At 43.7% G+C, this 26,330-nt stretch overlaps 1 protein-coding gene across 1 annotated transcript; it reads left to right on the top strand.

The window, feature by feature from the left end:
* Positions 1-2,959: 2,959 nt before the first annotated feature.
* LOC137267689 (uncharacterized) lies at positions 2,960-24,605 on the top strand. The gene is made up of 3 exons (XM_067802156.1): positions 2,960-3,173; positions 4,069-4,293; positions 24,337-24,605. The coding sequence occupies exons 1-3, from the start codon at positions 2,960-2,962 to the stop codon at positions 24,603-24,605; spliced, it is 708 nt and encodes a 235-aa protein (XP_067658257.1).
* Positions 24,606-26,330: the final 1,725 nt, after the last annotated feature.

The raw sequence follows: 26,330 nt of genomic DNA on the forward strand, positions 1-26,330 counted from the left end.
AGAATGTATATATAGCAATTCATTATAATGAGGAACACGATTACATTCAAACTGCAATTTGACGTCCATACACATTCTCACCTTTCTGTGTATGACCACTTATAAATGCCGTCTTCTGGAAATATTCTGAAAACTGATGTTCCCTGTCCAGAACAATGCCTGGTGTTTTACAAAGATTTGAAACATTCCCATCTCGGCTGTTTGCCACTGCAGTACTATCCTTGTTTCCTTTCCCGTGTTTTCTGATACTTTTCAGGAACTTTTGATTGAAACCATACCTGCATACTCTTTGATATAAATTCACACTTACAAAATACATGATTGGTCAGCCATATAATTCACATTCACTATCAGTACACTTTAACCCATGTTAAAGTTTTCCAAAACGTGTCATGCGATGAGTTTAAAAATCAAAACCTTGGCTTTAATTATATTTTCCGATATAATAAAATCAAACACACTGTATACAACAAAATGAATCCGGGATTTAGGTGAATTCCATTGTCATCCCATGCAATGGACAAGTGAAGATCCTGGTTAGAATTGGTCTTCAGCAACCCATGGCGACAAACAGGATCGGGTGGTCGGGTTCGCTGACTTGGTTGACATGTCATCGTACCCCAATTAAGCTATTACTTAGATCAATGCTCATAATGTTGATCACTGGATACTCTGGTCCAGGTTAGATTAGTTACAAATCGTCGACATATGCGGCGTGAAGCAACAAACAAACATTTCGGGTAACGAAAGCTTGTGCTGAAATATTTGAACAAACTAGTAACTACGGCCAACACCGATATCCTTATGTACATTTGTATATTACTCGCCCGTTGAAGATACTGCAGTGTAATATTTTACGGCAATATTGCACTAGCTTTCGCTCGTTTGATACCAAATCATTAACTCGTCTAATAAAAATGGTATTACACGAAAGGTCGTTTAGTATCCTCTATGTGTTACACGGAAGGTATCAGGGATCGGGAGAAACCTATGTGTCTGTATGTTTATAAACACAGGTAACGGTAAAGTATTAATATATTACATTTACCATAGCCAAGAACTTATTCAAACCTCAATTAAACTTACTTTCTCAAGAAACTGGCTCTCGGGAGATAATAAGTTATATTTTGAAAAATGAACATGAGCAGGTATCCCTGTTTCTCTGAACATTCACACAAAAATATTAAGTATACACGTATCGGAACTTCATCTTGGTAACAGAGTTGTAATGAGTTCGAAAATCCTCTGATATAATTAATTAGTTATTTCATAAACATGCATTCAAAACATATAAGTGTATAAAATTAATTGAGCTAGCTGTCAAACACAGAACATATCATGTTCATCTGAATCCATCAAAATTATTCAAAACGCGTAAACTTTGATAAGTCGCCAAAAACATCAAAATGGGCGTGGTTTTCGGTGACCTCTGAACCCGGAAGCATATCCGTCTGAAGCGATGTCCTTGACAACAAGGGCGCGCGCTATTTGGAAACACGTCTGTCAAGATAGAGGCGTGTGATTTCGTGGATTTCTTATCCAGTCTTCATTTTCAAGATCCTGGTAGTAAGATCCTGAACAGTAAGTTAAAGCCTTAGCGTGTATTGACCGTCACTTTATTTTAGCGGAAAATATTTTCCTAAATCTTTATCGCTTTTTATTTGGTCAGCCTCAATTGATGACAGTCAGATTATGACAGATAGAAGTTCGGTGCCATGTTCAACTTTGAAAGAAGTTGTCGATCATCCAGCGATCAACTGATGATAAATATTGACACTGAAACATGTTGATGATGTAGTTTTAGTTAAAGTACTGTACTTAGAAACAAATTTTAACTTGGGCTAGCGTATGCAACCTTGGACTTCTTGGTTCTTGCGCCTGATTCCGTCAGATTCCGAGTTGCGTTGCATGGTTAGTCATATACACTTCATGCTGATCTGATTATGAATGCAGTCCTTGCGACATATGTGTTTGGATATACCTTTAGTAAACTCTGCTGTGTGAAATTGTCAGTGAATAATGAGATTTATTCATGTATCTTAATACCACTGGCAAATAGTTTGGTCAGGTCTCAGTACTCAATGGACATTTTGTTCCCTGCTATCTCCGAGATACCTTCTCTGGCACCAGGGTAGGATCGGGTGGCTGGTTGCTCGTACGAGAACAGTAAATGTGAACTCATCCCAGCCCTAGTTTTTACCAACAAGTATAATGAGGAAAATAGTTATAAAGATACGGGGTCTCACTGAGTATGTGAAAGCTGGGAATCACCATGACTCTCTCATTTGTAATTGATATTTTCCTTGTAATTAGTTCTAAAAGTTGAGAAGGAATAACATGGCCATTAAGGGTGTAAGGATACACAGGCCCAAGGTCCACTGATACATTGTGTGTGTTGAGACGATGGCCATCAAGTGTGTGTGTTCACACGATAGCCATCAAGTGTGTAAGGATACACAGGCCCAAGGTCCACTGATGCATTGTGTGTGTTCAGACGATGGCAATCAAGGGTGTAAGGATACACTGGCCCAAGGTCCACTGATGCATTGTGTGTGTCCAGACGATGGCCATTAAGGGTGTAAGGATACACAGGCCCAAGGTCCACTGATGTATTGTGTGTGTTCAGATGATGGAGATTAAGGGTGTAAGGATACACTGGCCCAAGGTCCACTGATGCATTGTGTGTGTTCAGATGATGGAGATTAAGGGTGTAAGGATACACAGGCCCAAGGTGCACTGATGCATTGTGTGTGTTCAGATGATGATATGTTGGTGCTTTTTTGGTATCCATACCAAAAAATATATTTATCAAAGTAGCTTACTTACTAATCTTTGAACGACTTGCTACTGGTTTTGTCCGTTATTAAAAGCATGTTGTCAGAAGTGTTTCAAGCTTCCTTCTTAAAATAGGCACTTTGGACATGTTTCTGCATGTATTTTCTTTTCGTTACAGATCATAATGCGTCGCTCAAAACAACCGCCTCGAAGAATATATCCTTTACAGCACACCAGCCCTTCTTTGGACACTGAGAATGCAGATGATAATTCTCATCGATTACAGCTGCCACCAATTAAAGACACTTTCCTTGTGTCTCCACCTCCTGGCAGACCAGAGCGTCCACAGTTTGGACGCCGAGCATGCAGGCCTGTAAATGGGACATTGGATTCTCTAGGTGATCTCTCTAATTGTCAATGAAAGATTTAAGTATACACCACAGTTAACAATGCTGGGAACAAAATTCACAAAGTACTGACAATGATGTTCTTCTTACACCAGTGTAGGAAAGATAGCCTGTTCAGCGTCCAAGACAGGTGTATGTTGTGGAGGACAGGTTAAAAATAATATCTAGTCCGTCCTCATGCTGGGTAAGTTTTAGCAAACCGATGATATATGTATGATGATTATAACCTTTTTAAATATTGCCAAAGGATACTGGAGTAATCAAACAGATAACATTATCGCAAACAAAATTACTGAGATATGTTTGCTATGAGAACAGAGTTCTCTCCCTTAGCTTCTTGAAAATGAGTTTAGTAAGGAAGTGGAGGACAGGCTAGATGTTGGCAGGACTGGTAAAAAAATTGACCATCCAGCTCTGAGGACAGGCTAGATTTTCTTTATCTTTCCGACACTGCTTACACTCAAAATTTTGGGGATCATTATAAAATAATGAGGGATATTTGTAAATTGAAACTTTGTTTTGTAAAAACACCTTGTGAAGTGTTCATTTCGGAACACTGATTGGATTTTTCAAGAAATCAGTTGTTAAAAAATAACAAATTGCTCCATAAAATGCTAAAAAATGTTAACAACAAAAAAGATAAGTTTTACAGAAAAAATCAGTTCCTAAATAACTTTCAAGGAATATGATGAGAAAGAACCCAGTGACTTTCTGGAAAATTTTAAAACTGTGGTAATTTAGACTCCCATCATATTCCAGGCATGTAAGGGATTTCTTGGATATATGTATTTCAGGTTCTCTTTGACAGACTAAGCTCACATGCTGTTCTTATGCTTGAAGATCATCTTTTGACACCATGGTGATGTTTTGATTTTGTTTTTTTCAGGCCTTCATCCTAGCAAGTCACAGAGCCAAGCAACAGCAGCTGCTGCTGGCAGACTTACATCACAGAGCCCCAGCCCCTGGGGTACAGAGGAGCCATACCGTGTTCAGAAGTCCTCCTCAAACGTCAGCGCCAAAGTCCATCTGCCAGAAATCATACACAACAGGTGTCAGCTGACCCGTGGCCATCTCAGAGTCCGTCCAGCAAACACTGATCTGCTGATCCTCAGTAAGTCTCTGCTTGTGTATTGTGATGTGGTGGGGTCGGGACTGATATGTGTTAGAATGTGTCCACAGCAGGACTTAATAGGACTGCACAACACTCCATGGCTTATATTTTTGAAGCTGTCTTAGTGCTAAGATAGTTGTAAGTGCCATATGTTAACATTAATTTATGACTATCTTAGCGCTAAGAGAGCTTTGAAAATCTAGACCCATCTCTTTTCACAGCATTACACAATATTCCATGGTTCTCCAACACTGGTTGAAATTTGTTAGTTGCTGTAGTTTGGTAACATGATTGATTGTGTGTCAGCATTTCCTGATGGCATAATATCCTGATGTAACATCTTTCATCTTGTCTGATTCTTTGTCTATTTATTTTTCCTTAACCTGACTCATGCTTATATGCTTGCCTTCTCCTTCTGTGCGAATGATAGTAGAGCACTTGAAATCGTTTGTTGAACCCTTGAAGAGGACGTAAAAGTACATTCACCCATTAGTTGCCTCCCTTCCACACTTTCCCACCAAAACAATCACATGACCAACCATTCATGTCACCCTCTCCTCTCTTGCCCAGGAGGATGATTGTGGGAACTTGGAGTCCCTCTACGGCACCATATCCTTTTTAAATATTTTGATCCTTTAGCCTAAATTTTGCTGCATATGGTTTTTTAGTTTGTATGATTCTTCATTATATGTACAAATTATGCCAAATTGCTAATAAAATTATGTTGTTTTTCATCTCAAGGGTTTGTTTATATTTGAAGAAATGGTGTCTGTGAAAGACCAGCTGTCTGCGGTTGATCCCCATGCCCAATGTTCTTGTACTACTCAGGGCTCTCCCAGTTGCAAATTTTGTGTTGACTTATCTACCTCACAATTTAATGATTATTTGGTGGCTTTACTTAGACATACTAAGGACAAGGTGTGGAGGTCATCTTAAGTCATGGCTGATAAAACCAGAAATAGCGTTAGTAAACGTCTGTTGCAAGCTACAGCTGAAATTCATGTTTCCCACAATAGTAAGGCTACTTATTAGAGATCTTTCAACGAGGAGATAGTACCTCCTGCCGAAGTAGACGTTTTTGATGACCCTCCCATCCTCAGCCGTCAGCAGAGCATAGCAGCGACCGTTATCGATTACATCTACGTCTTCAGCGTCCTCAGCAGCGCAGCTGACACCTCCAGACCTCCCATCAGCTATGCAGACATCAGGTACCAGAAGAACTAGCAGATCCAACACAGATACAGTGCAGATTGGAGGAAGACTCTAGGTTCTCAGATGCTTCGTCAACTCTGCAGAGGTTCCAGCAGTGAGCCTAGAACTTAGACACAGGAGCATTTATGAGAAGTTCACACAACAGATGATGTCCCTAATGGAAGGTCAGTTCGCCGAAGAGGTTTCGCAGCAGTCATCTCCGATGCAGAAGTAGCATCCTGTATTGCGAATGGACTCGACTTAAAGTCTCCATCCAAAGAGATGAATGAAGCACTCACATACAAGATCTTGGATGTGGACTCAGACGAACTCTTGATCCAGCTGGACACCATGATTCGGCGAGCATTCTTTGGCTTTGCGAGATCCGGAGCAATCATCTGAAGGTTGAAGGAAGATAAAATGATCCTTTTGGTGCTGCTTACCCAGAGGAAAGATCAGCAATTTATCTTGGAACATCTAGCATCTGTGTCTGCAGGTCTCACCCTCTTAAGAAGACAAGGACTTCTGTCATCGAGCTCATGAAGTGAAAGGTATACCAAGACACTGCTGAGTGCCGCATCTGGCAGCTTTGGCTGAAGAATTGAAGAGGTTGCCAGTGAAGTCATGCAGGGAAGTAATGATGATTGACACCCTTGCAAATGTCATCTGTCAGATGTCACAGCACTACAACAAGAAGTCGAAGTCCAGCTCTAGAGACTCAAGAGGTTCTTATCGTCAGCCAGCTGGGAACACAAGATATACCTCCCAGATGTTCCAGAGAGACTTAAACATTGAAGATAGGGTTTGGAATGACTAGACTCTTCACCCCCAACCCTTCCTGTACAACAATTGACAGTGGGTTGAAGTCTAAAGCAATACTGGGAAAATTGGGGAATACTGAAGACCAACTACATCTCACAGATCCTATGAAAAGGTTATATAATTCAAGTGAAGGCCGAGCAAGCAGAGCGGTTAGAAGAGGCCATCAACACTCTGTTAGAGAAGATTATCTGACGCCCAGCTTCCACTGCCCTATCTTCCTGATACCCAAGATAATTCCAAGGAGAAGTTCAAGCTGATCTACAACATGAAGAAGTTCAACCGGGACTATCTCCTCAAGCCTGAGTAGTATAGGGAATGACAGTTCTGGCTCACTTTCAAGAAATGTCTCTACAAAGCCTTATTTAGTAAATAAGGCTTTGGTTGGGTCATTAGCTCTTGCTACTATTACCCCTACTACAAAAAAGTTGGCGGTAATTACTGTGCCTTGGTAGGAGGTAACACTGTGCCGTACGGTACGATCAATAATTCTTCTCTTACAAAACCCCTACCCGGCCCATCCCTCAAGTAGTATAAGTTAGGTTCGTTGGCTTTCATATCCACTTTATCTATGTTGTAAGTTTTGACTGACCATATAGGATCGGTGGCTCGCTTACGGCTATCGCCCTCGTGTTCCCCCGGCTGGTATAGATACCTCACTTTGGCGGCCTATGTCATGTTTATATCGATGAAACAGTTTAACGTGAACCGCCTACGATCTCTTTGGTGTTCATAATAAAGGCTTGCTGGGCTTTTTGTATTCCCTGTGCTATGTACTTTTTTTTCTCGTCCTCGCTGATAGCAGACTTACGAGACTTGGATCGAATATCTTGCTTCATTCCGTTATATTTTTTGAGTTCAGAGAGGATTGAACTAAACTCCTCTTCTGAGATCTTACTATCAGAGAGTGCCGTGGAAATTCGCTCACTCACTGTGTTCAGTTTTGCTTCGGCCAGAACCCTGATCTCGTCGTGTTTCAATGCCTTACGATTAAGTCTGCGTGATACTAACTTAAGCGCCAACCCTGCCAACCCTGCCACCCCTGCCGTTATTTCAAAACCTAGCACTATAGGTGCAGCCACGATGGTGGTTAACAACCCAACGCCTGCCGCCCCTAAGTCCCATGCTGGTTGCCATAAGGGCAGTGTCAGCCCCGTCCACGATATTGAAAGCTCTATTGTATTTTTTACATAATGCTTTCCGCGTGTCACGGTCTTGTTCTAGTTGACGTTTCACATCACATAACTGCCTCAAGCGGAACCCATCTACGGTTTCCAACGTCTTCGCTACTTCCTCTACGACTGGGTACAGACCCATCCTATAATATATATTTTGAAAGATATTTTAATTGGGGTTCAGTTAATATTCTATCAATTAATTTGAAGTCTATAAGGTCTAGATTACTAGTCAGGGTAATAGGTGAGAGGTTAATAGAATTTCCTGTTGTAATAAAAACCCCACTGAGGTTTATTAAACGGTTTATAGGACCCCCGTAGGTATCCTGTTGTATAACAATACGACAATATTGGTCTTGGTGTTCGTCAAACCAGTGTATTGACACCCCGGGTAAAATTTGGTGTACTTTTGAGGTGTTTTCATTACCTAAATAGAAAAAGAAGACTTCTATGATGAGTGTGAAAGGGGTGTATATACCAGGACTTAAGGTAGTAGGATAATTGCTAAATGTAAATTTACTTTTTACTTCACTCCTTAACCTATTTTTTTCGGTATTAGTAACTCCTATGGCTAAACTATCCGGAATGAAATCCCCGGGCCAGATGCCGTTGTTCCTAATCTTAACGACAGTCCTATGTTCGTTTAATGTGATATAAGGTGAGGCGAGTGTTAAGTTGATCAGCCATTTAGGCTCTTTAAAATCTGATAACGACACCCGTCTGTACACGTTGTCTTTGAAGTGCAGGATGTATAATTCATCTTCCTCACCAGGCTGATCGAATCCCTCCGTATCTCCCAGGTCGTTAAGTGTAGTGTTGGGATGATGACTGACCATTATTATACTATTACGATATAATTTCCAACTGGTTTTCTGATAATAATTCAGGGGTTAACTTCATACCCATGAAGTGTATGTTGTCAGGTAGGAAGATATTGATTAGTGATATCTTGTTTTCCACGATCACGTTGACCCCCTGCAGACTGGTCTTGGAGTCGACACCCACCCGCACGTAAACGTTGCAAACTTGAAACTGGTGTTGTTTCACCCACCCGAGTTTGATCCCCTTCACGATCTCGACATCATTCACCGATGGTTCCCCTAGGTAGACTTTGATGATCAGTGTTGAGTTTACCGGCAGACTCTCTAGTATCTTGACCACGCCTTCGAATTCAGACACCAACTGCAATTTCACGTTTTGTATGGTTGGTTTACTCGATAGCATGTGGGCTGCTATAGTGTTGACTGGGCTGACGACTATACTACGTCTCTGAGTTGGTACGTAAGCCACGAGCAGAATTCCATTGTTCACGACTTTGTTTAGGTGGTTGTCTTTGTTATCAGTGAACACGTAGGGGGAGACGAGTCTAATATTGATAAACCAGTCGTTCTCGGGTAACAACACCCACTTGTCATCTTCGGTGAAGACGAGCATATATGGTTTGTTTTTGACGACGGTAGTGCTCTCAACATCGTCTAAGTCGAACAGTTTACCTCCGAACGATGGGTATATTACCCAATTATTATCACCGGTGTTGACAAGGGTGTACTTAGTGTTGACTGTTGCTCTTGTGGTATCTACTATATCACTTAGGGTTCCACCGGAGGGGATTTCAACGCGTTTGTAAATGTTGTTTTTTAGTTGCAAGGCATACGATTTACCATCTACTCCGGGAGCGTCGAAACCGCGTGTGTCTCCGAGGTCGGAGATCCCGATATTGACGCATTTTTTCACTCCGGGCCCTTGTGCGCTGGTCATGTTACATGAAGTGTTAAGCTGAGGTATCCTATATTTACAGGATTATGATTTATATCTAACACCGATATTGTCAGCTCAGGTATGTTGCCCTGGGTTAATCTCTTATACTGCCGTGGTGAAAATGACTCGGTTCTACCGTCGTTGAATTTCTCAGTTTTCACCGGCACTGCTCTCAATATAGTGGAAGGGTGGCCTCCTTGAATGTTATACGTTGTGCTCACCTGACTGAGATGAATGTATAGCTCTCGGTACGGTACTAGGTCGGGTAACTTAGTGCCTGTGACGGTTGTTGTTGGTTTTATCTCGTCAGAAGACATACCGAGCATCCTTGCTAATGGTCGGCCGAGCCTCAAAGGGTTTCTTCCATTGTTGATTAACACCACTGTGCTGTTTGAGTCGTTCATCTTGAGTTCGGCTCCCAGGGGTTTGAAGACCTCATCGTTTAGAGAGCACACGCTGTAGTAGCCGTCAGTTATCTGACTGCGAGTTCCACTGACGAACAGCTTATTGTTGCTGATATTGATGTTAGTCCATTGCGGTAGGTAGGTGATATCGCAGAGTGCGACTTCGAGTTGACCTGATGTGTTATCTATCGCGTGCGTCAGCTGAACGGCCTCACCGCTCGTTATTCCTGGAAGTGTTATGTACATATTATAATATATGAATTATATATTATAATATGGATTTAGCACACTTGAAAATCGTGGTGAATGCAGATGGTACGGGGTTTAAAACAACCTTTATTGATATCTTTGAAAAATATATCGTGTCCGTTAATAACGCGCAGGCGGTGGTAAACTGGAATCAAAACCCAATGCAGTTTTGGCAGAACCAACTCAACTTTGCTGTGTGGTGTGCGACGACAGGGTCGGGTGTGACACCAGACTACGGTATAGACGAACTGAGTAAGGCGGTTATTCTGTTTCATATTTATTATCAAACGAGACGAATATTGAAGGAAATAAGTGCTCCTCTTCCCCAAGATAAAGCGTGGAGTATGACGAATAACCCCTATGATAGACGCGCTTATGAACATATTTGTGGGGAGTTTGAGATTCCAACGAATAAAGACTTTCGCCTTCCTGGTGTGAACCATGGTCTCGGTATAGTTCTCGTGTACTTCTACAGGTCCGGAACATATTATGCCGGTTCTAAAGATGGTTCATACAACCCAAACCGTCATACATTTACAGGCCCCACAACGAATGAAAAGATCCATGTCAGCTGTATAAAGCAAACCAGTCCTGATGCAGCCACAGCCTGGACTAAAATGATCTCAAAAACATCGAAAGAATTCACTCGTGCTGGTACAATACGCTTGAACGACTCGATTCGAACGTACGTGTGGGCGCTGTTGGGTGCGCAGTCTATGACGCGTTCCAACATCCTCGGTAAGGGAACTGCTTACGACGCTCAGACACAGTTCGTTTCCAACGTTGAGGATGCTATCAATTCTCCAGTTGATCTCCCGAGGGCCATCGACCGTTACCAAAACGTGTTAGAATACGCCAGATCGAAAGTCAATTACGTGTTCGGCGTGGGGTTATACATGGCCCCGAGTGATATGCAACTGAGAATAAAAAAAGTGGTGGGTTATAACAACAAAATAGTCATAGCCACGGCGGACCAAAAGTTGGGTATCAACACCGATATTAACACCCCCTATATCCCACACATCCCACCACGTGAAAAGGGTATAGTGGCGCCACCTCCGGAGCCTAAAGTTCATGTGGGGGTACCCCCCACACACCCCCATATTCAGGCCACCAATCATATTGATAATAAAACGGCCCTGGTGGTTGGTGGGGTAACTTTGGGACTTATTTGGTTAAAGATTTCTTAGCCGCTACGTACACCAGACCAGCCACGGCGACGATGGCTGCCCACATGTTTTGACTGAGCCACATGGCAGTTTTAGACAGAGCGCTCAACAACCACGAGACGATGCTACCCAGGATGCCGGGAAGGGCTTCGGCGGCTTTACCAGCCAGTTTAGCTAGGCCTTCCCCGAGTTTTTTTATCCAGTCTTTAACACCCCCACCGCCACTTGGAGTTCCCCCGCCGGCAGGCCCCACAGGGGTTCCTCCCACCAGTGACACCACCAGGGTTGATATGATGAAACCCAATGCAGTCAGAATACTGGCGATGGTGATCCCTTGCTCCCGGAACAATATCCGAATCCTGTTGGCTAAAGTTGTATCCTCATTCAGTATTCTATCGATTGTTTCCTGAATACGACTGATCTGGGATCGAAGCTGTTCACGATTCGAGGAAGCGGCTTCCAATCGTGTACGTCTCTCGTCTTCTAAATCGCGTAGTCGTTCATTGATACGACGCTTCATATCATCGTTTTCAGTTTCGTTGAGTTTGGTTTTTTCCCTAGCGATGTGCTCGTCGATTTCGTTCAGTTTCCCCATGTTGTTCACGAGTTCTCCACGCACGCGTTTCACGGCTTCGTCTAAGCCGCGCAGTTCCCTTACCGGAAAGTCAAACCCCGGTAACGGTTTGTCCCAGTAGGTGCTCAACAGTTTTTCTATGCTGTCCGAGGCTTCTGTAGCACGCTGTGGTGTTATTTCATCTCTAGTGGTGAGGTGGGATCTGGTAGCTTGCAGATCTTCTTTAACGGCCTTAGGTATTGCACCACCGTAATCATTCATGTTTAGATTTTTACGGATAAATTCGACACCATGGCGGCTGGCTAGAGTTGACAAGGCCAGTGGTTTTTTATTGCTCTTGTTAAAGAGGTCAACCCCTGGGTCAGACTTAAGGCGTAGAACACCCTTTGTATCAATAAAAAAATTCTTATGGTATCGACCCTGTGGTTCAACGTAGTTTTTATCTCTTCTTAAACTTTCGTAATAATCATTTACCGTTGTTTCCAAGAGTTCTTGGTTCAATGGTGAACTAGTAAATGAGGTCTCCTGCTCATCATCGAATGCCTGGGCACTAGCGCCCGGTATCTCCGTCATATCTATGTCTTCATCCATTAGTATTAAAAATATATTTCATTTATATAACAATGTACGGTAGAAAATTAGATCCTTTCAGAAGATTGAGAGAGCCATTAGGCGCCAGAGCCGTGCGACAGTCGGTGACCATCACCAACAATCCCAGCAAGATAGACCAGAATCAAACTCTGCTGGTTAGATTTCCAAACCTTGGTGAGAATGACCTCATTGTACCAGGCACTGTTCGACTGGCGTTCAATATCACGTTGACCTCCGTCAACGATAAACGCGAGCTAGTGCGGAACGTGGGTCGAGCCATCATCAAGAAAACGACCGTCAAGATCAGCGGTAACGAGGTGCTGAGCATCGACGACAGCGACGTGTTTCACTGCTACAAGGATCTCTGGAAAAGCGATGGAGAACGAGTCAATGATGTGTACCAGGGTATCAGCAAATCAACCCGGGCGCGCATAGGGTATGTCTTCACGCAAGACCAACAAGACAAGCTATCGGCCGGTGAAAAGGCCATCACTCTAGCATACGGGAATCGATTCTGCGTGCCGCTCGACTTCGAGTTGCTCACGGGACACGCGCCGTTTTACCAGGCCGCGCTGGGTGATAGACTCGAATACGAGCTCACGTTTAACGACTATAGCAAAGTAGTGCGTACGCCGAACGGTGATGAGGCCAGTTATGCCATAGACAACATCTCTCTGGAGTTCGACATGGTCACTAGCCCGGAGCTGGCCAGGCAGGTTCGAAGTCAGTACTCTGGGAAGATGGCTATCCTATACGATCGCGTACTGAGACATAGATCAGTCGTGCGAGATAAGAGCGACACTGTGTGGAATATCAACCTGAACGTGCCGGCGAGATCGATGAAAGGTATCCTGGTCGTCCCCGTGGAGGATTACGAGCCATTCCAGAGGGACAGCGAGAAGTTTTTCAACCTCGAGATTGAAAAGGTGGAAGTTACCATCGAGGGCGTGCCCAACCAGCTGTTCAGTCATGGTATGAGACCACACCAGCAGTGGGATGAGATAAAAAAGCTACCAGTGGGGGATTACATAACAAAGGACCTGGACCTAAGCTCCGTGCAGATCGGTGAATACCTGACCACCAAGTACGCCCTATGGTTGGACATGCGATCCACGGATGATGATAAACTGCACGGTAGCGGACGCCGTATAGATAACGGCAGCGAAGGGATAACCATCCAGATTACTAAGAAGGCTCAAACCGCTGGTAAGTTGAAATTATATCTGTACGTTATTATGGACGCGCAACTTAATATAGACAATGGGAGATTCGTGCAAGCCATCTACTAATGGGGGGTACCCCCCCACACCCCCCAACAATAAACTACCCCAACTACCCACTGACCCACACTGCGCTATCATATGCGGGCAGACTGGCTGTGGGAAGACCGTTTTCGTGTTGGATATGTTGGAGGGTTACTACAAGGATGTGTTCGATAACATCGTTATCATATGCCCTACTCTGAGCATGAATAAATCGTACGCGCGACCTTGGGTGATGACGGACCCGGACGTACACAAAATCAACCCTGGAACACGCCTGCAGGACTGGTTGAAAACTCTTCACGAGAAATTTAAAGGGGAACCGACGCTGTTCATACTGGACGACTGCAGCGCTAATCGCGAGATAACAAAAAAGAGAGACATGCTATCGTACCTGGCCTTCTCTGGCCGGCATGCAAATCACAGCGTCTGGGTGCTAACGCAGAAGTTCAACTCGGTGTTGAAAGACCTCAGGGAGCAGACGCGATGGGTGGCCTTATTTCACTGCAAGGACAGGGATTCGTTTGAGGAGTGTTTGAGAGAGAACGATGTGATGAGTAAATTAGAACGGGAACGGGTGAAGAAACAGCTCGCTGAAACTAAACACGCTAAGCTCGTGCTAAAGACTGACCAACCAGTAGCATATAGAGTGTGCTAAAGCTAAGCAAAGCTAAGCAAAGCTAAGCTAAAGCTAAGCAAAGCTAAGCAAAGCTAAGCAAAGCTAAGCAAAGCTAAGCAAAGCTAAGCAAAGCTAAGCATATAGCTATGATATTTGAAGTATTTGTCGTGTGCAACTTAACCTTCATTTCTCTGTGTTTTGTCTGCATCGGGTATTATATAGTTAAAACTAAATCTTACTTGTTATATTATAAGATGGAGTGTGAGGAATTGCTCGAACAGTTGGGGGTCTCCTCCACGCCGCCGGCAGGCCCCACTGTGGGGGATTCCCCCAAGCGAGAGAAACTGGTGGCGTTGGCTGTTGGCGGTAAAGCCAAACATTACTTTGGAGACTACACTCCGGATAAAATTCACAAAATGTCAGCCGAAGAAATCGATAAGCTATACGCTAGATACGAGTCCCGGCTCGGAGCAGAAATGACAAAGACAATAGGATCGGCTATGACCCAGATATACACCGGTATTGTATCACACTTCCTTCCCATTCCACCAGAGCGCCGACTTTACCTGTGGGAGGACCTCGAGAAAGACCCTTTTATCGAACACGCCGTGAGCTCTATCAGCTGCGGGCTGTACCACAAATATGGTATGTTGTTGGCTCCAGTGACGGCGGCGATTATCACAGCAAAACATTGTCAATTTGAGAGAAAGAATAATAATAATAGTATAGATGGATGCTGCACAGGAAACCCCAGTGGAAACAGTGAGTTCACAGGAACCAGTGAGTCCCGAAGTGACAGTGGAGACCACTTCAGTGGGGGTGCCCCCAACAGTAACCAGGCAGAAGAATCCTAAGAGAGTAGCTGCCGGTAAAAAACGGTGGTGTAACCAACATAAAGTGACCAACCCCCGACTGTTGTTGGCTTTAGGCGTATCTGCTGCCTTGGCTATCTCGTGGTTATATACACGTGAGGGAAACCCTCACCGTGAGGTGGTACCCCCCACGCCGCCGGCAGGCCCCACTGTCGACCCGCATATCATGTTATAATTTTAATATTTTATATCATATACATAATGTCTGAGGGGAAAACGTTCGTCAACGACGCATACCACGCCACAGTGGTCGCCAGTCTAGCCGTAGGGTACGCTCGGTTGACTAAAATGGTGCTTAAACAACCAACTATCAAGCTAGATTTCAACCTGCAGGATATGGGTATGCTCATAATGAACCTTGGTATGGCGATGGCCACAAAAGACATCCTAGTAAAACAAGGAATAATACCTGAAAATATAATGAAATAAATATAGGGATGGCCACGATAGCTATGATGGTCGGTGGGGCGTTAGTGAATGCCCTGGCATTTTCCGGGAGTAATTTCCTCTTCTCGAAACTACGAGATGATCACGCGGCTGAAATACAGGAAGAAAGGAAGCGGCACGATCTCGCTACAGAGAAATTACAAAGGGCACAGGCTGAGTACGCTAAAAAACGCCTCCAGAGGATCGATTTTATTAACGAACAACTCCAGCGTGAAAACCATGCCGTTCAAACATTCAACGATGTCGATGAAGCAATGAAAGAATACTACCTACTAACTGGTAAACAATTGGAACCGCTCAATAAACCCACACTCGCTCAATACTACACACCATCCAAGGGACAAATGAATCGTGAACTGGGCTTCATAGTGTTGGGTATAGCAGCTACTGCGTTGGTTGCGAAGCAATTAAACTAAAATACCTATATAAGTAAACATGAGACCCGCTCCATACCGATGCGAATATATACTTATGGGGAAGACCGAGGCCTGTGGTAGGAAATGCAGGAATCAGGGGTTCTGTTGTTTCCATATGGGAAGTCCTAACTACACGTGTTCTGTGTGTGGTATCGGGGTTAAAGGACACTACTGTCTATGTAAAGCTCACGGAGCGAACGTAGTCAGACATCAACTCATCTACGAGAATAAAAAAGGCTACATAAAAGAACGTAGGCGACTGCTCAAGATAACCACTTAAGGGTTACCTCCCCTTACTGTGAACCAATTAGACATTAGTTCTCTTAGGTGTAAACACTATGTATACTGTGCGCGAGCTGAAGAGGGTCGCAAAACAGAGAGGTGTGATCGGGTATTCTAGAATGCGGAAGTCAGCATTGTTGAGATTACTAGGTTTAGAAGCCCCTCCTACGGTAAAACAATTAAAAGCTCAAGCAAAACAGCTTGGATACACGGGTTATTCAAACATGGGGAGAGACTGGTTAGTCGGATTGTTATCACATGATACCTCGCTGATAGAAGACTTCAGAGACATGTTAAATAAAATATATTTTTAATAAGGTTACTGTGAACCAATTAGACATTAGTTCTCTTAGGTGTAAACACTATGTATACTGTGCGCGAGCTGAAAAGGGTCGCAAAACAGAGAGGTGTGATCGGGTATTCTAGAATGCGGAAGTCAGCATTGTTGAGATTACTAGGTTTAGAAGCCCCTCCTACGGTAAAACAATTAAAAGCTCAAGCAAAACAGCTTGGACACACGGGTTATTCAAACCTGGGGAGAGCCGGGTTAACCGCATTGTTATCACATGCCCCCGTAGCACGTCCCACTGTAAAATAATTGAAAGCTGAGGCACACGATTTGGGTTTAGGCGGGTATTCCCGTATGAGGAAACCACAGCTTTTAGAATTATTACGACAGAATAGAGCTATTGACCTACAGTTCGTGCGCACTGAGCACGCCGTAGGCAATTATTTGAGAGGTTGGCGCATGCGCGTTGATAGAAACATAGACATTACAGATATCAAGCCTCTGATAGCTGATAAGGTCAACCAGGAACTAAATAACCTAGGAAGTATCAAGTTTCAGATCACAGTGAAAATGTCGCTCGAAAAGCAAGTTGGGAGTACCACTGAGTATGTTCAGCCTTACTTCCGAGGTAAACAAGAGGTCGTCACACATGCAGAGACCATTGACGCATCAATCGATACAAGTTTTCAGCAGATACGAGAATACCTAGAACGCTACACACACTTAGGGTCCGGGTGGGTTGTAGATAAAATCGATAATGTCTATCTAGACATAGCTAACTACGTGCCGTTCAGAGGCGGGTCATACCTAGCCTTGCCTCCCTACTATAGGAACAAACATGCCATAGTAAACGTTAAGAATAGAGGAAACGATTGCCTGAGGTTAGCTATCAGGTCAGCCTTATTTCCAGCTGGCAAGAATTCAGATAGGCTTTCTAGCTATCCCCAAGACGATGGGCTTAATTGGGATGGTATAGATGAACCCACCCCCATATCCCAGATCACTAAAGTAGAAAAACAGAATAATCTGGCTATAAATGTCTTTGGGCACGAAGGTAACACAACAATAGTACACAGGGTCAGCCCGGTGAAGGATCGCCAAGTTATCAATATATTCATGATCCAGCGAGGTGAAAAGTATCACTACACATGGATAAAACATCTCAGCCGGTTGTTGCACGACCAGTCGAAACACGATGGGGAAAAACACTTTTGTGTACGATGCCTACACGGTTTCAGTCGAGCTGATTTATTAGAATCCCACCGGGATGATTGTCAAGGTGTGGGGCAGACGGCCATACGAGTCGACATGCCTAAGGAAGGTGAAAATATCCTAAAATTCAGTAACCACAAGAACCAAATGTCTGTACCTTATATCATATACGCCGACTTCGAAGCCTTAGTTGTGGGTGAATCCCCCACACACCCTGCCGGCGAGGCTCCCTTCACCCACAAGACACAAGAGCATAAAGCCTGTTCGTTTGGATACATTGTCGTCCGTTGTGACGGGGAAACGAAAGCTCCGGTAGTGTATAGGGGCCCTGACGCGGCTGAAAGGTTTCTAAAGTGTTTGCAGGAGGAAGAAAAAATTATTAGGAATGCATTGTATAGAATCGCTCCCATGCGTATGACCCGAGTCGACAGGCTAGCTCACGCTAGTAGCACTAACTGTCACGTGTGCGACTCACCACTTAACGGTGATTCGGTGAGAGATCACTGCCACATAACTGGTAAGTATAGAGGCGCCGCTCACAGCGCGTGCAACCTCAAGCTTAAAATCAACCCTAAGACAATAAACATCCCCGTTGTCTTTCACAACTTGAGAGGGTACGACTCACACTTGATCATGCAGGCCATCGCGAAAATCGATGGTAATATAACGTGCATCCCCAACAACATGGAGAGATACATCTCCTTCAGCTTAAACGGACTTAGGTTCATTGACTCGTTTCAGTTCCTCCTGTCGTCACTCGACAGTCTGGTCAAGGCCAACAATACCTTCCCTATCACCGATCGATACACAGACGCCGAGACTAGACCCCTGCTTATGAGGAAGGGTGTGTACCCCTATGAGTACATGGATAGTTGGGTCAAGTTCACCGAGACCAGACTACCCCCTATTGACTGCTTTTATAGCAAGCTGAATGAGGCGTCCGTCTCACGAGATGATTACTCGCACGCGACTAACGTATGGAATAAACTGGGTTGTAAGAACCTGGGTGATTATCACGACCTGTACTTGAGGACAGATGTACTGCTGTTAGCCGACGTGTTTGAAACGTTTCGGCAGACATGTTTAAAGCAGTATAAACTCGACCCCGCATGGTATTACACCAGCCCAGGTCTGTCGTGGGACGCCTTGCTTAAAAAGACCGGAGTTAATTTAGAATTGCTCACAGATTACGACATGCACCTATTCATTGAGAAAGGCTTGCGAGGTGGGATTTCCATGGCATCCAAACGATACGCTAAAGCAAATAATCAATACGTGAAAGGTTACGATCCTAACAAACCAACCAATCACATTCTATACCTCGACGCAAACAACCTGTACGGCTGGGCCATGAGCCAGTATCTACCTACAGGGGGATTCGAATGGGTACCCCACGTTGATGTTATGGGGGTCGCACCAGATTCGAACAAAGGGTATATCCTCGAAGTTGACTTAGAGTATCCCAAGGAATTACACACATCGCACAACAGCTACCCCCTGGCCCCCGAACGTATGAGGGTTAACACAGACTGGATGTCTGAGTACCAACATAACTTGTCAGGTGGTCGTGTGACAGACGTTGAAAAACTCGTGCCTAACTTAATGAATAAGACCAAGTACATCGTTCACTATCGCAACCTACAGCTGTACCTGTCGTTGGGTATGAGGCTGACCAAAATACACAGGGTGCTCATGTTCGACCAGAGCCCATGGATGGAGCCCTACATCAGAATGAACACAGACCTACGAAAAAAAGCAACCAGTGATTTTGAGAAATATCTCTACAAGCTCATGAATAACTCGGTGTTTGGTAAGACTATGGAAAACCTGAGGAAACGCGTGACCGTGAAGCTGGTTAGATCTAGTGAGGAAGACAAGCTCAGGAAATTGATAGCCAGTCCGGCATTCAACCGTAATAAAATATTTACAGATAACCTGGTTGCCATACACATGAAGAAAAACCACATAAAATTCAACCGGCCTGTTTACGTGGGGATGAGCATCCTCGATTTATCTAAACACCTGATGTACGACTTTTACTACAACGAGCTCAAGAAACAGTACGGCGACAGGTGTGAAGTACTGTACACTGACACGGATTCCCTGCTGATGGAGATTCGAACCGAGGACGTGTACGAGGACATGAAAAAACACCTCGATTTATACGACACCAGCGACTACCCTAAGACCCATACCCTACACAGCACGGTAAATAAAAAGATCCTAGGTAAGATGAAGGACGAGTGTGCTGGCACGCCCATAGCCGAGTACATAGGTTTGAGACCTAAGATGTACTCCATACTGAAAGCCGACAATAGTGAGATCCGGAAGGCTAAGGGGGTTAAGAAGTATGTGGTGAAACAACACATCAAACACGCCAGATTCAAGGAAGCCCTGTTCAAAACCCGTACCTTTAGACATAAAATGAACACACTTAGAAGTGATGGGCATAAGATATACGGACTGACTATAAACAAGACGTCCCTGTCGCCTATGGACACGAAACGTTGGATAGCTATTGATGGAATAAACACATACGCGTATGGACATGAAAAAATTTGAGGCTATTTACTACAGCCCGCGTGGGTACTGGAAAGGAGCTAACGCAGTAGATAAGCTAGCTAAACTAGCGCGAGTACCCCCGGAGGAAGCCAAAGCGTGGCTTGAAAAACAAGCCCTGTGGCAGATCTATTTACCGGCACCACGCTACGTGCCTAGAAGGAGGTTCGGTATTAACATACCTAATAGCATTCACCAGGCAGACCTACTGTTCCTACCCCACGATAAGAGGTACAAGTATGCCTTAACCGTAGTGGATGTAGCCAGTCGTTACAAGGAAGCCGAACCCTTGACCACGAAAGATTCGGCCCAGGTAGCCAGAGGATTTGAACGCATATACAAACGCAGCCCACTGACGTGGCCAACAGAGCTGCAAGTTGACCCCGGACGGGAGTTCATGGGTGCCGTGTCACAACTGCTAGCCAAACACGATACAAAGGTCAGGCGTGGCACGGCCGGAGCCCATCGCAGCCAAGCCATAGTTGAGAGATTTAATAGGACTTTGGCTGAGCGCTTGTTCGGCTATCAGTATGCTAGGGAGATGACCACCCCTGGAAAACGATCGACTGAATGGGTCACGAGGTTACCCAAGGTGGTGTCGGCAATCAACCATGAAGTCACCCGTCTCACCGGTAAGAAACCGGCAGACGCTATCAAACTAAAATCAATAGTTGCAGAGTCGGCCGCTCCATTGCGTGGGAAGGAGAAACAGATACCTGATAGGGCCTTAGTGAGGTATCTATACCAGCCGGGGGAACACGAGGGCGATAGCCGTAAGCGAGCCACCGATCCTATATGGTCAGTCAAAACTTACAACATAGATAAAGTGGATATGAAAGCCAACGAACCTAACTTATACTACTTGAGGGATGGGCCGGGTAGGGGTTTTGTAAGAGAAGAATTATTGATCGTACCGTACGGCACAGTGTTACCTCCTACCAAGGCACAGTAATTACCGCCAACTTTTTTGTAGTAGGGGTAATAGTAGCAAGAGCTAATGACCCAACCAAAGCCTTATTTACTAAATAAGGCTTTGTAGAGACATTTCTTGAAAGTGAGCCAGAACTGTCATTCCCTATACTACTGCCTGAAAGGGTCAAGATGATCCCCCTGCCACAAATCTGAACGAGACAGCAGAATAATTGGCGAGCATAGACCTAAAGGGTGTGTATCTTCACATCCCCATTAATCAGGATTCAAGAAAGTATCTACAGCATTGAGGTCTGTGCAGTGCCTTCTACCTGGACAATGGAATACAAGTCCATCAACTCAAACTACTGCTGGACTAACTTCTTAGACTACATCAAACTACTGAGGCAGTTACTAGATGGATTGTGAACTTACTGAAATTGGAGTTGGAACAAAGTCTAGATATGCAGTTCCTGGGAATCAGAGTCATCACTACATAGAATTGCGTCATAGTCCCAGTAGATCATTGGGTGAAGACGCAAGCCATGATCCCGCAAGCAGTCACCTCTCTGCTGAAACCGACAGTGTCTACTGGGTCTACTCACATTGACATAGGATTTTAAATTGCAGTTGTGCCCACTACAGCAGTTCCTGAATGTTCACCTTAATAGTACAGATCCAATAAGATTACCTGGAAGTCTTCAGCTGTACCGGTTATGGTGAACTCGGAAGCTGAATGTCTGCGGGAGAAAGTGTAAGTCTGCAACACACATCTTTACATGGATGCATCTCTACAAGTTTAGGGAGCGCACCTTGGAAACAAGGTAGCTAAGCGAAAGTGGCGGAGAAGGGAACAACATCTTCACATCATTCAACTGGCGATGAAAGCAGTGATCAACGCCTTACAAAATTGGTCAAGCTTCCTGAGCAACAGAATGCAAAAGGTACAGATGGACAACTACACAGTTGCATTCCATATCAACAGACAAGGCTGAACATGATCTTCAAGCCTATTACAGCTCATATTCCAACTGTTTGACATGGTGGACTACATGAATATCTGGATAAAGGTGTGTCACATCATGATCTTTGGCTGGAGGATTTGCAAGATGTATCCTTGTGTCCAGTCAGAGCACTGAAGATCTAGCTGCACCAAAAGCAAGGAGACGAAAATTCAAGCCCATATTCATCTCCTTGTCTACTGAGACATCAACAGAAGTCATCAGAATGATAACATCAGTATGCATGAGAGCCATTTGGGGCTACAGAGGAGCTACAAAGCAGCAGGACTACCACCTCCACGAGCATCCAACCCACATGAAGTCAGAACTCTGGCATCTACACTCACTCATGAGAACTGCTTGATCTCATAGATTATGGAGGGCTGCCTCTACCAACCACTACCATGAAAGACATCACCACCGAAGAAGCCTGTGGGCCACTTGTTGTAGCACAACAACTAATAGTTCCACAAAGGCTCTGAGTAGAAATCTCACCCTTTATCACACTGACTTGTTGATAACCCACACTCAGAGGAGTAAACGGTTGATGAGAGCCCATGTGTACGTCTAAGACTGGGACGGCATGAGTAATTAAGACCTTGTACTTGTAAGGAAGATACTCAAACATGTAGAAGGGTGACAACTCTATGATGAGGACATCATGAAGATGATGCTGTAGAGTTGCAAGAAGAAACTAGTGTATCTAAAGTCCACACAACTCTGAGGATTCACTTGACTGTTAAAGAGGTCTGACAAGGTGACAGATGAAAGTTGAAAGAACAGGATTGTCAGAATTGTACAGATCCCATGGTAGGAGATACAGGACGTATCTAGGGCAGACGATGAATCCTGACCCACCACCGATTCTGGCGGATTTTGAAATAATATAAGCATGAGTCAGAATAAGGAAAAATATGTAATTTTTTTAGTAAAACTGATATTTTACGCTTATCCTGATTCATGATGTCAAGCCCTCCCAACCTCCCCACTATATGGCACTTTGGATTTTGCCGTGGATCCAGGTGTCGGGCATATTAACGAGAGTGACAAGCATGGATGGTCATGTGAAAGGAAAGTGTGCAAGGGAGGCAACTCATCATCATTGGCACAGAAGGAGGAGGCAAGCATATAAGCATGAGTTAGGATAAGTATAACATATCAATTTTACTCCAGAGATTACATTTTTTCAGGACACTGAAATATTGTTGAGTGTAGTACGCATGCACGCACGCACGCACGCACTCCCGCATGCACTTCCGCACGCACGCACGCATGCACGCACGTAGACACACACACACACACTGCATGTGTGTTATCCGCAGTACCTGTCTTGCGAGGAACACATGGTTCATTCCAAGAAACAATCACATTCTTCATAGCAATCCTTCATAGCCTAGTGGATAAAAGCACCAAGCTAGTAAGTGAAGGCATGTTGGTTCGAAACCAGGTATTGGCATTACTTGTTGGAAATTGTCAATAATGTCATAATTTACGATCATTTGCAATATTGGCATGACAAAGTTGTATCAATGTTCAAAACAAGTAATAATTCAAAGTTCTGGGGCAGAGGGACGTTTATTATCAAGATAATGCCTGGGTCAAGGGACATTATTAAGATAATTGCCCAAGGAAGCAAGATTGTATCAGATTTGCGGGATATTACGGGAAAATGTGTCCCCTAAGAACAATAGAGTCGCTGTCGGTTTATAAGTAGAATTAAAATGTTAAACAGAACAGAGATGTTTCATGAGCACTGTTCAGAGTTCTGATTCATGTTAAATTAAAGACTATCATCTAAGGCAGTCCTCTTTTTGAATACTGCATCAGCCCAATAGCACTGTGTTGCAACAAACCTTTGTGCCTCTGACGCAATTTACAAAAACATGTAGTGTTTCCCACAGGATCCAAAAAGGGGTCAGCAACAGAATTTAAAATGGGATACTCTTACTCCAAGGGTTGCAATGACAGACTTCTAAGTACATTTCCAAGTGTATTATGTTATTCATGCATGTGATTCTTGAAGGCTCAAAGAGCACAGTTACTTCTTATAATTTCAACAAGAAATAGAAACTAAAAAACAGCATGTGTTAACATCAGTTAATGTATGAAAAGAAGGATAAGGTAACAAACAGAAAGGGCACAGCACCAAAAAAATGCCTAGGGGAAACACTAGCATGAGTTACTGAGTTGAATCTCCAGTTTTGGTAAAGATTTTCATACAGCACACCTCTTTCCCTGAACCTAGATGAGGTCGAATACAGCTATGAACCTGCTACCATTCCATGCAAGATCTCACCAGAATTTCCTTCAATTAATGGACAAAGATTGCGAATCAAGTCCCCAAGAGTCCGAACACAGGTCAGACGAGCATCCTCACACCATGTTGATGTTGGCTCAGAGAACATCCCCGGTGGCGACCAATCAAAGGCCACACGATCAGGATCCACACACCTGCCTCATCTGGACATGCTGCTGAAGAAGAGGGGCATCTCACGCAGTAACTTCTACAACTAAACTTGCAGCACTGGTGGGGGGAGGGGTTAAGTTATAGGGCAGGATTAGAGTTACAATTTGGGATTAGGATGAGGTTAAGTTTATGTGGGTGGGGAGTGATTAGGATTATGTGGGATGGGATTTGGATTATGTGGATGGGGATTTGGATTATGTGGGCAGGGATTTGGATTATATAGGTGATAATTTGGATCATGTGATTTGGGATTTGACAGACTGGGGCTAAATTGGGTGCACAATTGGGATGACATTTATGAAATTTGTTTTCAAAGAGCCTAATAGATGATACAGACTGAATTGGGGGAAATCAAATGTAATCTTGTAGAAATTATGTGAATAGGTAGATCATTCATGTTGGTCTTAATGTGAATACATTTACATTAGTTGTTATAACTGAGACATAAGAATCAATGAAATGATGTCACAGGTCAAGTTTTGAATTTATATATGAGATATTATTACGGCAATATGTATTTATTGTGCATACATTCAGATGTATTGTGTTATACATTTGGAAATATTTTGAATTTTTGTAGCCTTTTTTTTTATAGTGGGTCATTTGTATAATGTATGTTTCAATTTTATCAATTTACATCCGTATCAGTAGTGGGTTCAGTAAACTGGTATAAAGCTATTTAAGTAGGCGTTACACAAAGTATTGTAATTTTCTAATTATTGAAGCATTCAAGGAATGTCAGATTTGACTTCGAGCAGATGAAGGCAGCACAACACTGGGGAGAGAAGGAATTTAGTTGAGGATGGCCACAAGAGGAGCCAGATCTTGTAATTAATATTCTTCAAGCCCTTTTTCAAGCTCCTGTGGTCATCCTCAGTGATGCAGATGTATTCATTGTGATAGAATACTACTTAGAAGTCATTAACTTATTCATCTAGTCATTTGTGGCACCAGGACATAAGCCCTATCTAATACCTAGGGACCCAGTTCAATAAGGCTGCTTCTGGTGTGTCAATATATATGTCTTTCTTAATATCTGGGGATAGGTGGCTCAATGGTCTTAGGTTGTAGCTAGTGTCTCCAATACAAATGTCTTTCTTAATATCTGGGGATAGGTGGCTCAATGGTCTTAGGTTGTAGCTAGTGTCTCCAATACAAATGTCTTTCTTAATATCTGGGGATAGGTGGCTCAATGGTCTTAGGTTGTAGCTAGTGTCTCCAATACAAATGTCTTTCTTAATATCTGGGGATAGGTGAATAGTCTTAGGTTGTAGCTAGTGTCTCCAATACAAATGTCTTTCTTAATATCTGGGGATAGGTGGCTCAATGGTCTTAGGTTGTAGCTAGTGTCTCCAATACAAATGTCTTTCTTAATATCTGGGGATAGGTGAATAGTCTTAGGTTGTAGCTAGTGTCTCCAATACAAATGTCTTTCTTAATATCTGGGGATAGGTGGCTCAATGGTCTTAGGTTGTAGCTAGTGTCTCCAATATATATGTCCTTCATAATATCTGGGGATAGGTGAATAGTCTTAGGTTGTAGCTAGTGTCTCCAATACATATGTCCTTCATAATATCTGGGGATAGGTGGCTCAATGGTCTTAGGTTGTAGCTAGTGTCTCCAATACATATGTCCTTCATAATATCTGGGGATAGGTGAATAGTCTTAGGTTGTAGCTAGTGTCTCCAGTACATATGTCCTTCTTAATATCTGGGGACAGGTGGCCCAATGGTTCAAGGTTGCAGCAAGTGTCACCAATGCATATGTCCTTT

Source organism: Haliotis asinina, chromosome 16, assembly GCF_037392515.1.
Source record: "Haliotis asinina isolate JCU_RB_2024 chromosome 16, JCU_Hal_asi_v2, whole genome shotgun sequence".
In the NCBI taxonomy this organism is placed as follows: Eukaryota; Metazoa; Mollusca; class Gastropoda; order Lepetellida; family Haliotidae; genus Haliotis; species Haliotis asinina.